The 15,275-nt window shown below is 45.3% G+C and overlaps 1 protein-coding gene across 1 annotated transcript in view; it reads left to right on the top strand.

The window, feature by feature from the left end:
• The window catches only part of LOC140076181 (uncharacterized), a 60,682-nt gene extending 48,689 nt beyond the window's left edge, over positions 1 to 11,993 (top strand). The window contains exons 10-11 of the mRNA XM_072122696.1: positions 11,043 to 11,132; positions 11,842 to 11,993. Coding sequence (XP_071978797.1) covers positions 11,043 to 11,132; positions 11,842 to 11,993 — 242 coding nt within the window. The remainder of the gene's footprint in view (positions 1 to 11,042; positions 11,133 to 11,841) is intronic.
• Positions 11,994 to 15,275: the final 3,282 nt, after the last annotated feature.

The following is a 15,275-nucleotide window of genomic DNA, read 5'->3' as shown; positions in this document are numbered from 1 at the left end:
CTTATCGGTGATGATGCCACCAGCTGCACTGAAAACCCGCTCGGACAACACGCTAGCGGCAGGGCAGGCAAGAACCTCCAAGGTGTACAGCGCCAGTTCGTGCCACATGTCCAGCTTTGAAACCCAGTAGTTGTAGGGAGCTGTGTGATCATTTAGGACGATGGTATGGTCAGCTACGTACTCCCTCACCATCTTTCTGTAAAGATCAGCCCTACTCTGCCGAGACTGGGGACAGGTGACAGTGTCTTGCTGGGGTGACATAAAACTGGCAAAGGCCTTGTAAAGCGTACCCCTGCCAGTGCTGGAAAAGCTGCCTGCTCGCCTACTCTCCCTCGCTACGCCCTCTGCCGCTAGCGCTGTCAGAAGGGAAATACTGTTTCAGCTTGTGCACCAGGGCCTGCTGGTATTCATGCATTCTCACACTCCTTTCCTCTCCAGGGATGAGAGTGGAAAGATTTTGCTTGTACCGTGGGTCCAGGAGAGTGAATACCCAGTAATCGGTGCTGGAATAAATTCCAGGATAGGCAGCCTAGCATGAAATCTGCCATATGCGCCAGAGTACCAACGCGCAAGAATTCACTCCCCTCACTGGCCTGACTGTCCATTTCCTCCTCCTCCAACTCCTCCAACTCCTCTTCTTCTGCCCATACACGCTGAACAGTGAAGGACTGAACAATGGTCCCCTCTTGTGTCTCGCCAACATTCTCCTCCTCTTCCTCCTCATCCTCCTCCACCTCCACCTCCTCTGATATGCGCTGAGAAACAGACCTAAGGGTGCTTTGGCTATCAACAAGGGAATCTTCTTCCCCCGTCTCTTGTGACGAGCGCAAAGCTTCCGACTTCATGCTGATCAGAGAGTTTTTCAACAGGCCAAGCAGCGGGATGGTGAGGCTGATGATGGCGGCATCACCACTGACCATCTGTGTTGACTCCTCGAAGTTACTCAGCACCTGACAGATATCAGACATCCACGTCCACTCCTCATTGTAGACTTGAGGAAGCTGACTGACCTGACCAGTTCCTACCAGTTCTGGTGGTAGTTGACATCTGGCAGTCTACAATCGCTCTGCGCTGCTGGTAAACTCTGGATAACATGGTTAATGTTGAATTCCACCTCGTGGGCACGTCGCACAACAGTCGGTGAGCGGGCAGTTGGAGGCGGCGCTGTGCTGCCCTGAGAGTGGCAGCATCTGTGCTGGACTTTCTGAAATGCGCACAGATGCGGCGCAACTTCGTGAGCAAATCAGACAGATTGGGGTATGTCTTGAGGAAACGCTGAACTACGAGATTTAACACATGGGCCAGGCATGGCACATGTGTCAGTCTGCCGAGTTGCAGAGCCGCCACCAGGTTACGGCCGTTGTCACACACAACCATGCCTGGCTTCAGGTTCAGCGGTGCCAGCCAAAGATCAGTCTGCGCCGTGATGCCCTGTAATAGCTCTTGGGCGGTGTGCCTTTTATCGCCTAGGCTCAGCAGTTTGAGCACCGCCTGCTGTCGCTTAGCGATGGCACTGCTGCTGTGCCTAGAGCTACAGACTGATGGCACCATGCCCTCGGATGGTAATTCGGAGGAATAGGAGGTGGAGGAGGGGTGGGAGGAGGAGGATGCATAGTAGGCCTTTGAGACCTGGACCGAGGTAGGCCCCGCAATCCTCGGCGTCGGCAGTATATGAGCAGCCCCAGGGTCATACTCGGTCCCAGCCTCCACCAAGTTAACCCAATGTGCCGTCAGCGATATATAGTGGCCCTGCCCGGCAGCACTCGTCCACGTGTCCGTGGTCAGGTGGACCTTGTCAGAAACGGCGTTGGTCAGGGCACGGATGATGTTCTCTGACACGTGCTTGTGCAGGGCTGGGACGGCACATCGGGAAAAGTAGTGGCGGCTGGGGACCGAATACCGAGGGGCGGCCGCCGCCATGAGGTTTCGAAAGGCCTCGGTCTCTACCAGCTTATAGGGCAGCATCTCCAGGCTAAGCAACTTGGAGATGTGGACGTTGAGGGCGTGGGCGTGTGGGTGGGTTGCGCTATACTTCCTTTTGCGCTCCAGCGTCTGGGGTATGGAGAGCTGAACGCTGGTGGATGCTGTGGAGGATCGTGGAGGCGAAGATGGGGTTTTCGCACGGGAGGTGTTTGGGCCGTGGTCCTGGGCAGGAGGCTGACTAGCAGATGACACAGGGGAAGGAGCAGTGGTGTGCCTGGCCGGAGGTGAACGGGCTTGGTGCCATTGAGTGGGGTGTTTAGCATTCATATGCCTGCGCATACTGGTGGTAGATAAGCTAGTAGTGGTGGAACCCCTGCTGATCCTGGTTTGGCAAAGGTTGCACACCACAGTCCGTCGGTCATCCGGTGTTTCTTTAAAGAACCTCCAGACTTCTGAAAATCTAGCCCTCGCCACGGGAGCTTGACTACGGGCAACATTTGGCGCTGATGCACCAGCTCTGGCCATGCCTCTCCGTCTGGCCCCACCACTGCCTCTTCCAACCTTTTCTGCTATAGGACTCGCCTCCGTCTCAGAAGCACTGTGTTCACCCGGCCTATCAACCCAGCTTGGGTCTGTCACCTCATCATCCTCCGATCCCTCAGTCTGCTCCCCCCTCGGACTTCCTGCCCTGACAACAACTTCACCACTGTCTGACAACCGTGTCTCCTCATCGTCCGACACCTCTTTACACACTTCTTCCACTACGTCAATAATGTCATCATCACCCACAGACTGTGACTGGTGGAAAACCTGGGCATCGGAAAATTGCTCAGCTGCAACCGGACAACTGGTTTGTGACTGTGGGAAGGGTCCAGAAAACAGTTCCTCAGAGTATGCCGGTTCAAATGCCAAATTTTGCTGGGAGGGGGCAGACTGGGGGGAGAAGGCTGAGGTGCAGGAGCTGGAGGAGTGCTGATTTCGGTGACATGGGTGGAATGCGTGGAAGACTGACTGGTGGACAAATGGCTAGAAGCATTGTCCGCAATCCACGACATCACCTCTTCGCACTGTTCTGGCCTCAACAGTGCTCTGCCACGAGTCCCAGTAACTTGAGACATGATGAACCTAGGGAGTGTAGCTCTGCGGCGTTCCCCTGCTCCCTCATCAGCAGGTGGTGTCTCACCCCGCCCAGGACCATGGCCTCTGACCCCTGCAGTAGTTGGACGCCCACGTCCACGCCCTCGTCCTCTACCCCTAGCCCTCGGGTTAAACATTTTCCAAATTAAAGTGTAAACTTTTAATTTTTTTTTTTTTTTGTGTTTATTTTTTTTTTTTTTTTTTTTTTTAACAAAACGATGCTATCCTATTGCTATGGCTAGTTTCTAACCTACACTGACAGCACACAACTGGATTTTGTGCTGTGCCTGATGATTTTGAGCTATAAAATGAAATAAAAGTAAAAAAAAAATAAATCAGCAGACTCTGCCTAATTCTAATCAAACCCCTAATAAATTGTCCCACTTCGGTGTTTGAGGTGGATATGCGTGTCACTAAGAGCTAAACACAACGGTCGCAGGTCTCCCAGCAAATTCCTCACAATATGGTACTAGCTGCACTATTAATGCCAGCAAGCCCAGCCACAAGCAAACAAAAAAAAGGAAAATATAACGCTATTGTAGGCCTAAGTAAGCCGTTGGGGTTCTCCTATGGCTATTTTGTAGCCTACAATGAAAGCACACTGCTTTGCAAGATGAGTTTGAGCTATAAAATGAAATACAGCAAAAAAAAAAATAAATCAGCAGACTCTGCCTAATTCTACTCAAACCCCTAATAAATTGTCCCACTTCGGTGTTTGAGGTGGATATGCGTGTCACTAAGAGCTAAACACAACGGTCGCAGGTCTCCCAGCAAATTCCTCACAGTATGGTACTAGCTGCACTACTAGTGCCAGCAAGCCCAGCCACAAGCAAACAAAAAAAAGGAAAATATAACGCTATTGTAGGCCTAAGTAAGCCGTTGGGGTTCTCCTATGGCTATTTTGTAGCCGACACTGAAAGCACACTGCTTTGCAAGATGAGTTTGAGCTATAAAATGAAATAAAGGTAAAAAAAAAATAAATCAGCAGACTCTGCCTAATTCTAATCAAAGCCCTAATAAATTGTCCCACTTTGGTGGTTGAGGTGGATATGTGTGTCACTAAGAGCTAAACACAACGGTAGCAAGTCCCCCTGCAAATTCCTCACAATATGGTACTAGCTGCACTACTAGTGCCAGCAAGCCCAGCCACAAGCAAATAAAAAAAAAAAAGTATAACGTTATTGTAGCCCTAAGAAGGGCTGTTGGGTTCTTGTAGAATCACTCCTGCCTAACACTATTCTAATAGAACACCCTAACGCTTTCCCTGACCAGCAGCAGCTCTCTCCCTAGCGGCATCCAGACACAGAATGATCCGAGCAGCGCGGGCAGGGGCTAGTCTATCCCAGGGTCACCTGATCTGGCCAGCCAACCACTGCTATCCACGTGTAAGGGTACCACGTCATGCTGGGTGGAGTGCAGAGTCTCCTGGCTTGTGATTGGCTCTGTTTCTGGCCGCCAAAAAGCAAAACGGCGGGAGATGCCATTTTCTCGAGCGGGCAAAGTATTCGTCCGAGCAACGAGCAGTTTCGAGTACGCTAATGCTCGAACGAGCATCAAGCTCGGACGAGTATGTTCGCTCATCTCTAGTCAAGATCACAGGAGAATCACAAGAAAAAAGAAAAGATGTGATGCTTATTGTGGGCACCAGAGATGTATATCCGTCATGGAGAAGGGATGTGTAAATATCAAAAAGTAGATTTCACAAATGAGATCGAATACAAAAATGAAAACTCTTTATAAACCTCATCAGACTCTGTACTGTACATGCACGAGGCAGAGCTGCTGGGGCTGTATGTGGGTGCCGCCATGTTTGTTATGATCGTCGCTCTCTGTGATGTCATCGGGGATCGGCGATCCATTGTCTTTGTTAGTTCTGAGGCAGTATTGCAGATTCCTTACAATAGGCCAGTGGCTCATTGTAATAAATGCTGTGTAAAAATGCCTAAACTGCTATACAGTAATATGCAGTATATAGTAGGAATGATCAGACTATCTACGGTTAAAGTACCCGAAAAGATCTAAAAATTGTAAAAAAAAATAAATAAATAAAACATAATAAACAGTAAAAATCACAATCATGTTAGGCATCGTCATGTCCCAAAATGCTGATCTATCAAAATATAGAAATGGTTATTTCCAGTGATGGACCACATAACGGAAAATAGCGCCCAAATGTCTGTAACGCCACTTTAACACAATTTTAAATCGCATAAAAAATGCATAAAAAGTGATCAAAAGGTCGCGTAGTCCTCACCCCGGTAGCAAAGATAATGTCAGCTCATCCTGCAAAAAATGACATCTTACGCAGCTCTGTACATCATAGTATGTAAAAGTCATTAGAGTCAGAAGATGGCGAAACTACATATTTGTACAACTAAAATACATTTTTTTTGTACATATTCTTTTAATTTTCAAAAATGTATTTAAACACCATAAAACCTGTAAAAATGTGATATAACTTTGGTTGTACCGAACTAAAGAATAAAGCAGATGTATCATTTGTGCAGAGTGAAAGTCGTAAAAACTGAGCCCAAGTGATGAAAATGTGTTTTTTGCCAATTTCGGTGCATTACTGATAAGTAAAAGTTGTTGTGTAGATAATAAGCCCTCACACAGCTCTTTACACGGAAAAATGAAAAAGTTTTAGATTTTTGAAGGTGGAGAGTGAGAAATGAACAAAAAATGCTGCAACGCAAAGGGGTTAATAAATATTATATGCACAGTCTTCAGGAATTACATCAATAGAACAAATGCAATGTAAAGGAATAATGGGGAAGAAAACAAAAGCCAAAAAGTAATTTAAACAAGTAAAAAGATTTGGAGCTTTTAATGAACCACAGGGATAAGTACCGACTGACAACCTCCCCTGTGGTACAATCAGCCCCACTCCTCCTAGGAGCCCGGGCTCTGCCACCTATGTGCATGGTCGGGATGTAGAATAAGTATTATAGCGATATTATAGCCACATGTACATAATCAGATACTTCTAAAAGAACAAGCTACCTGCCACCTGAGGTTCTGGATGTATTGGGCTGGGCTGCTGCCCCGGATGCTCCAACAATGTGAGAAATCACTCAGCAAGTCTAGAGACCAAAACACATCTATTAATCAGTTACTTTTGCACCACAATGGGGCTCATTTACTAAGGGTCCGAATCGTGTTTTTCCGCTGGGTTTCCCTAATTTTTCCGACTTGCAACGAAATGCTCCGGGATTTTGGCGCACGCGATCGGATTGTGGCGCATTAGCGCCGGCTTTCACGTGACAGAAATCGGGGGCGTGGCTGTCGGAAAACCCGCCGGATTCGGAAAACCTGCAGAATTTAAAAAAAATTTGTGTTGCAAAAATAGCACTCAGAGAAGGTGAATTCTGGCAGACTTCAGCGCAGCAGCGACACCTACTGGACATCGGGCGCATGACCTTAGTGAATCCCGGCAGAACCTGAATCAGCATCGGAGAATGTGCCGCTGGATCGCGACTGGACCGGGTAAGTAAATCTGCCCCAATATGTTGTAGAAATTAATGACAATAGGGCTCATTTACTTACCCGGTCCAGTCGCGATTCTGTGGCATGTTTTCCGACGAGGATTCGGGTTCTGCTTGGATTCACTAACCTTGTGCTCCCGATATCCAGTAGGTGTCACTGCTGCACCGAGGTCCGCCGGAGTTCACCTTCTTCTTCATGATGCATGTAAGTGCTTGATCTTGCGACACTTTTGGTTTTTTAACCCCTTAAGGACGCATGGTTTTTCCGCTCATTTCTCGCTCTCCAACTTCAAAAATCCATAACTTTTTCATTTTTACGTGTACAGACCTATGTGAGAGCTTATTTTGTGCATAACAAATTTTAATTTCCTGTAATGTTATTTATTTTAACATGCCGTGTACTGCGAAGCTGGAAAAAAATCTCAAATGTGGGGAAAAAAAAAAAACGCACATGCATCACGTTCTTGTGGGCTCAGTTTTTAGACTTTGACTGTGCGCTCAAAGTAACACATCAGCTTTATTCTTTGGTTCGGTGCAATCGCGGTGATGTCAAATTTATATAGGTTTTATTGCGATTTAATACATTTTCAAAAATTAAACGAATGTGTACAAGAAAGAAATTTTTTTTTTTGCCATTTTCTGACGCTAATAACTTTTTCATACTTCGCTGCATCATTTTTTTGCGAAATGAGCCGACGTTTTCATTGCTACCATTTTGAGGTCTGTGCGACATTATGATCACTTTTTATTCCATTTTTTATGTGATGTAAAAAAGGTTTAAAAGTCGCATTTCGGAAATTTGGGTGCCATTTCCCGTCTTGGAGGTCACCACTGGCCGTAACCGTTTTTATATTTTGATAGATCGGGCATTTTGGGACGCGGCAATGCCTAATATGTTTGTGTTTTTTACTGTTTATTATGTTTTATATCAGTTCTAGGGAAAAGGGGGGTGATTAGAATTTTTAATATTTTATTTATTTATTTTATTTTTTTTACTTTTTTTTCACTATTTCTTAGACCATCTATGGTTAATGTTCCCTAGATGGTCTAAGAAATAGTGAAAAAAAAAAAGAAAAAAAAAGTTTTTCCTACTATATACTGCAATACTTCTGTATTGCAATATATGGCATTTTTGCAGGTCATTCATTACAATGAGCCACCAGCTCATTGTAACGAATCTGCAGATGCCATTTAGCCTCGGGTGAAATGAAGACCCGAGTCTACCATGGCAACCGATCGTTCGGGGGAGCGACGATCGGAATAAAGATGTCCTTTGCCGGCAGCAACGGAAAGGTTAATAGCAAGCACCGACCGCGGTTATTAGCGTCGGGGGTTTGCTGCAATATGCAACAACCCGCACCCTTGCATTAAGAGGACTCAGCCCATCAGCCCTCTTCATACATACCCTGCCCCTCTGTGCCGTAGAGCTACGGCGCAGAGCGTTAAGGGGTTAAATTCTGTGTTTTTTCCGAATCCATCAAGTTGTCCGAAATCTGATTGCGTGCGCCAAAATCCCAGCGGAATTCAGCGCAAAACCCAACGAATTTGGGAAACCCAACTAAAGTGCAGCCGCAGAACCCTTAGTAAATGAGCCCCAATGTTTTTATTTATTAGAATTCTCATTATTATTGTTATTTAGTTATATATGTAATTTAGTTACACACCTGAAACATGTCTCAATGAGTTGTGTAAGTTATTAGACCTGCTTTGCCTTGTGTAAACCTGAGTTACAAAATGTGCCAAAAACATAGGTCTATGATGTAAATAAATGGTGACCGAGGAAACAGAGGCAATGCACACAATAGGACCTTAGATGATAAGGCAAAAAACAAACTTTTTGTGGTGCAAAACCTTGTAAATTATGATATTCTTCTGCTCCATGAAGCCATTTCCAGGACAGGGCAGTCACATAGTCATTGGAGACGCCTTGTCTGCGTGGATTTGCATTCCCTATTGTTCAGGATGTGGAATCAGTAGGGAATCACAAAGAGGTATTTCACATGGTAAAGATTTGTAAATTAAGTATCTAGTTTCATCAGAAAGACACACCCTGGTCTCCTTTCTGTGGTGGGAAAGGATGATAAACCCATAACAAAGGAGAACAATCAAAGTGCCATAAACCCTCAGCCTGGCTGATAAGGAAGTGGGACCAACACCCTTCATTTACATGGGGGAGGTTGTTGGGACAAAAGGGGGCAGACCAAGGGATATAAGAGACCCAAGCACAACTCACATGAGGAGAACTTCTTGGTGGAAGATCTTACTGGAGGAGCTTAGACTGAGAGACTCAGACACAGAATGGAGAGAGAACAGGTCCAGATATGTGCAGAGGAGGAGGGAGCCTGGGAAGGAGGACATGACGCTGGTGCCAAGGACCCCCAGAATGGTGAGTACTGACAGCCATTGCCTCCTAGAACTCTGTCCCATTCTTTTTGCCTATATCCACTTCACCCAAGTGGTAGATATGTAAATGTGTAATATGTATCTAACCTATAGTGTGTATTGATGTGTAGTGTACATTTCATACCATGGACATAAACATATATGTTTGTATTTCTGTATGTATGAATATATTCTTTACAATGTTGTATAACAGCATATTCCTCTATGCTGTTCCATAATAACATAGGATTAGGGTTGGTTTGGAAGCATTTTGATTGACAGGTGCACAACACCTGAATAATACTCTATGGAAAACATGTGGCGCTTGTTACTGAACATCTGCTTTTCATTGTGTGTTCACATTTTGTAGTTAAATGCATCTCAACTGCATTGTGATCCGTTCTGATGTGGTTTTAGGTGCATTTTCTTAAATTAACCAATGAAAGTCATTAACAACAATGTGGAGGTATAGGGGTGCAGGAATATAGAGGTATAGGGGTGCGGGGATGTAGAGGTATAGAGGTGCGGGGATGTAGAGGTATAGGGGTGCAGGGATGTATAGGCATAGGGGTGCAGGGATGTAGAGGTATAGGGGTGCAGGGATGTAGAGGTATAGGGGTGCAGGGATGTAGAGGTATAGGGGTGCAGGGATGTAGAGGTATAGGCAGGCAGATGTATGAGGGAGGAGGGATGTAGAGGTGTGGGGATGCAGGAATCGAAGGAATAGGGGTGCAGGGATATAAATATATAGGGGTGCAGCTATATAGGGGTGCAGTTATGTATAGGTATAATGGAGTAAGGATGCAGAGGTATGCCGTGCAGGGATGCAGAAAAGTAGTGGTACAGGTAAATAGGGGGGCAGGAATATAGAGGTATAGGGTGCAGGAAAGTGCAGATATGGTGGGGAATAGTAAGCAGAGATGTAGGAACATAAAGCATGAGATATGAACAAAAAAGGGTCAGTCATCTTTAATCTGGAAATTTGTGTGTCTACTTTTGTTACTTTTGTTACTTTTGCAGCTGAGTCAGTGTTTAATTTATAAAGATGTACAAAGGTTGCAATTAGAGATGAGCGAGTATACTCGTCCGAGCTTGATGCTCGTTCGAGTATTAAGGTACTCGAAACGGCTCGTTGCTCGGACGAGTATTTCCCCTGCTCGAGATCGAGCATTTAATTAAAAAAACACAGTGAAGAACAATGAAGAATGGAATAAAAACAGTGAACACAGTGAACACAGGATCATTTAAGTGAAAAAGACAGTGAAGAACACAGTGAAGAATAGATTACAGATGTTCGGCACATCTGCTTACTTGTCGGAAGATACGCGCGGAACGGCAGCAGGGAGATATCAAGCAGCAGGGAGACATCAAGCAGCACGGGGAGACATCGGGCAGCACGGGGGAGACATCGGGCAGCGGGGAGACATCAGGCAGCACGGGGGAGACATCGGGCAGCACGGGGAGACATCGGGCAGCACGGGGGAGACATCGGGCAGCACGGGGGAGACATCGGGCAGCACGGGGGAGACATCGGGCAGCATGGGGGAGACATCGGGCAGCATGGGGAGACATCGGGCAGCACGGGGAGACTTCAGTGGAAGAAGAGGAGCGGATCCCGGGACAGCGTATCACCCCGACAAGTAAGCAGATATACCGAACATCTGTAATCTATTCTTCACTGTGTTTTTCACTGCGTTTTTCACTTAAATGATCCTGTGTTCACTGTTTTTATTCTATTCTTAACTGTTCTTCACATCTGATAACTTGTCGGGAGATAATATACACGCGGAACAGTGAAGAATAGATTGCAGATGTTTGCATACATCTGCTAACTTATCAGAAGACATTCTTTTTCAATTAAATAACACATTTTATTCCTGAACCATGGTCCCTTTGAAAAATGCTCGGGTCTCCCATTGACTTCAATGGGGCTCGTTATTCGAGACGAGCACTCGAGCATCTGGAAAAGTTTGTCTCGAATAACGAGCACCCGAGCATTTTAGTGCACGCTCATCTCTAGTTGCAATCTCTTCTGCAAACTCTTCTGCCTGAGTCAACTCGGCACTGGAGTACATTTGGGAAATATTTGTGACTTTTTTCTGTGATTTGCCTCAGATTTGCGGCTTTCCATATGTCCACATTTGGAAATAGAAATAGAAATATCAGGCACCACACTGAGAAACTCTGGAGTGGCACATTTTGTTGGTGAGTTTTAATGAGAATTCACACAGGAGAGAAGCTGTTTTTGTGTTCAGAATGTGGCAAATATCTGAAAATGAAATCATAAATGATAATAAATAAGACAATTTAGCAATGAATGTAGAAATTTTTTTAAATATGTATCTGATATCTTCCGATATTAAAACAAATGATTGTGGGATCACACAAGATACAAATAAAGAACCCAACAGCAGAAAGGATTCCCCCTCAGACCTTCACCGCAACAATCTATCATCTGATCCTATTACATTGGGCATTTATTCTGATATGTCACATTCTAAAAGTCAGATAAGAAGTCACCGAACACAGACTGGACCTCCTGGAGATACCACTAAGGAGAAGACTCTTTCATGTTGTGAATGTGGCAAATGTTTTCCTTCTAAATCCAAGCTCCTTGCACATATGAGAATTCACACAGGGGAGAAGCCATTTTCATGTTTAGAATGTGGCAAATGTTTTATTCAAAAATCAAGTCTTGTTATACATGAGAGAATTCACACAGGGGAGAAGCCATTTTCATGCTAAGAATGTGGGAAATGTTTTAGTAGGAAATCACATCTTGTTGTACATGAGAGAATTCACACAGGGGAGAAGCCGTTTTCATGTTCAGAATGCGATACATGTTTTCCATATAATTCTTTACTTAAATTACATCAGAGAATTCACACAGGGGAGAAGCCGTTTTCATGTTCAGAATGTGGCAAATGTTTCATTGGAAAATCAGCCCTTGTGGTACATCAGAGAATTCACACAGGGGAGAAACCGTTTTCTTGTTCACATTGTGGCAAATGTTTTGCTCAGAAATCACAACTGTACAAACATCAGAATATTCATACAAGAAAGTAAGCATCTTATACGGAAACTGTTTTCATGAAGGGCATTTTCCAGAAGTGGTGATGCTGGTAATGCTCAATATAAATAATTTTTTGTTTTAAACAGCTTTACTTCTTTACAATCCTTTAGTTAAACCTCTGTTTAGTTTTGTTAATCCTTTCCTGAGTCCCAGGGGGTGGGGAGGTCACTTTAAATGTAAATGGTAATCTGCATAATTGCATCTCTCCTCCCTTAGCATCGCTCCTCACTCCTCCTCAGACCATCACCTCCCACATCCTTTCTCTCCTCCTCCCCCTGTAGACAACTGTTTACACTTGAAGTTCTCCCACTCATCACCTTTAATGTTTAGAATGTGACAAACATTTTACTTTGATGAACAAATTTTGACATATGAGAGAAGCCACAAGCGGAGAAGCCATATTTATATCAAACATCTGCATTTGTAATTGAGTTTGATGATGAATTGTATGAAATGTATTAACTAGAGATGAGCGAGCACTAAAATGCTCGGGTACTCGTTATTCGAGACGAACTTTTCCCGATGCTCGAGTGCTCGTCTCGAATAACGAGCCCCATTGAAGTCAATGGGAGACTCGAGCATTTTTCAAGGGGACCAAGGCTCTGCACAGGGAAGCTTGGCCAAACACCTGGGAACCTCAGAAAAGGATGGAAACACCACGGAAATGGACAGGAAACAGCAGGGGCAGCATGCATGGATGCCTCTGAGGCTGCTTAATCGTACCATTATGCCAAAATTATGGGCAACAGCATGGCCATGACAGAGTGACCGAATGAAGCTAGATAGCATGTAAAACATCCAATAATTGACCCTGACACTATAGGGGACGGCATGCAGAGGCAGCGGCAGCAGCGGCAGGCTAGAGAGTGGCATGGCGACATACCCTAAATGGACTCAGGCTTCAAACCAATGGGTGGCAGAGAGGAACCAAAGGAGGTGAGCAAGAAGCGCTCAAATAATATCAGTACATGATAACAGTTTGCCAGTATATTTTGTGGATTACACAGCAGGGTGGCGACAAAGTTAACATGGAAGCCATGAAAACAACCCAAAATTCTGCCTGACACAGCTCGTTTGATAAGGGGACCATGTATGGAGGCAGTGAACTAGTAGTAGATTAAAGGTGCTGCAGTTAAAACTATGTTAGTTAGATCTTGGCATGGAGCTGGCGCTCCGCTGCCAGGCGAGTTTTCGCCAATCCAAGCCCCTGTCTCTAGGCTACTCCCCAAACAGCACTTCTAAGAACCTTTTGTATAAGATCAAGTGTAGTAGCGTTCTTATAAGTTTAGGATATGGCGGGTGAGGGGAATGTAAGCAGAAGCGCAAGAAGCGCTGAAATAATATTGGTAAATGATAAAAGTTTGCCAGTATATTTTGTGGATAACACAGCTGGGTGGCGACAAAGTTAACAACTTTGATGTGGAATCCATGAAAACAACCCAAATTTCTGCCTGACACACCTCGTTTGATAAAGGGACGATGTATGGAGGCAGCTATATGGACGACTTTTGGAGGTAGCAATGGAGACAACGTGTGGAGGCTGCTATGGAGACAATTTAATTTGGATAGTGCCTGTATGTGGCAGTCCAAAAAAGTTTTCAAACCAGAGGAGCAGGTAGGTGGCCCTCCAGAAAAATGAAATAGATTGAGTGCCTGTATGTGGCAGTCCAAAAAAGTTTTCAAACCAGAGGAGCAGGTAGGTGGCCCTCCAGAAAAATGAAATAGATTGAGTGCCTGTATGTGGCAGTCCAAAAAAGTTTTCAAACCAGAGGAGCAGGTAGGTGGCCCTCCAGAAAAATTGAATAGATTGAGTGCCTGTATGTGGCAGTCCAAAAAAGTTTTCAAACCAGAGGAGCAGGTAGGTGGCCCTCCAGAAAAATGGAATAGATTGAGTGCCTGTATGTGGCAGTCCAAAAAAGTTTTCAAACCAGAGGAGCAGGTAGGTGGCCCTCCAGAAAATGGAATAGATTGAGTGCCTGTATGTGGCAGTCCAAAAAAGTTTTCAAACCAGAGGAGCAGGTAGGTGGCCCTCCAGAAAAATGGAATAGATTGAGTGACTGTATGTGGCAGTCCAAAAAAGTTTTCAAACCAGAGGAGCAGGTAGGTGGCCCTCCAGAAAATGGAATAGATTGAGTGCCTGTATGTGGCAGTCCAAAAAAGTTTTCAAACCAGAGGAGCAGGTAGGTGGCCCTCCAGAAAAATGGAATAGATTGAGTGCCTGTATGTGGCAGTCCAAAAGAGTTTTCAAACCAGAGGAGCAGGTAGGTGGCCCTCCAGAAAAATGGAATAGATTGAGTGCCTGTATGTGGCAGTCCCAAAAAGTTTTCAAACCAGAGGAGCAGGTAGGTGGCCCTCCAGAAAATGGAATAGATTGAGTGCCTGTATGTGGCAGTCCAAAAAAGTTTTCAAACCAGAGGAGCAGGTAGGTGGCCCTCCAGAAAAATGGAATAGATTGAGTGACTGTATGTGGCAGTCCAAAAAAGTTTTCAAACCAGAGGAGCAGGTAGGTGGCCCTCCAGAAAATGGAATAGATTGAGTGCCTGTATGTGGCAGTCCAAAAAAGTTTTCAAACCAGAGGAGCAGGTAGGTGGCCCTCCAGAAAAATGAAATAGATTGAGTGCCTGTATGTGGCAGTCCAAAAAAGTTTTCAAACCAGAGGAGCAGGTAGGTGGCCCTCCAGAAAAATTGAATAGATTGAGTGCCTGTATGTGGCACTCCCAAAAATTGTTTAAAACAGAGGACCGGGTCGGTGGCCCTCCAGAAAAATTAAATGCATAAAGTACTATAGCTAGAGCCAGTAGGCCCTGTCAAAAAATAGCCAGTTTCCTCTGCTTTACTGTACAAAGAGGAAGAGAAGGAGGAAAATGAGGAGGAGGAGGAGTGGATAAATTATTCAGGTTGAGCTTCCTTCACCTGGTGGAGATTGGAAATTATGAGAAATCCAGGCTTTATTCATCTTAATAAGCGTCAGCCTGTCAGCGCTGTCAGTCGACAGGCGTGTACGCTTATCGGTGATGATGCCACCAGCTGCACTGAAAACCCGCTCGGACAAGACGCTAGCGGCAGGGCAGGCAAGAACCTCCAAGGCGTACAGCGCCAGTTCGTGCCACATGTCCAGCTTTGAAACCCAGTAGTTGTAGGGAGCTGTGTGATCATTTAGGACGATGGTATGGTCAGCTACGTACTCCCTCACCATCTTTCTGTAAAGATCAGCCCTACTCTGCCGAGACTGGGGACAGGTGACAGTGTCTTGCTGGGGTGACATAAAGCTGGCA

This window comes from Engystomops pustulosus, chromosome 8 (assembly GCF_040894005.1).
Source record: "Engystomops pustulosus chromosome 8, aEngPut4.maternal, whole genome shotgun sequence".
In the NCBI taxonomy this organism is placed as follows: Eukaryota; Metazoa; Chordata; class Amphibia; order Anura; family Leptodactylidae; genus Engystomops; species Engystomops pustulosus.
This window is presented reverse-complemented; position numbering and strand designations above follow the sequence as displayed.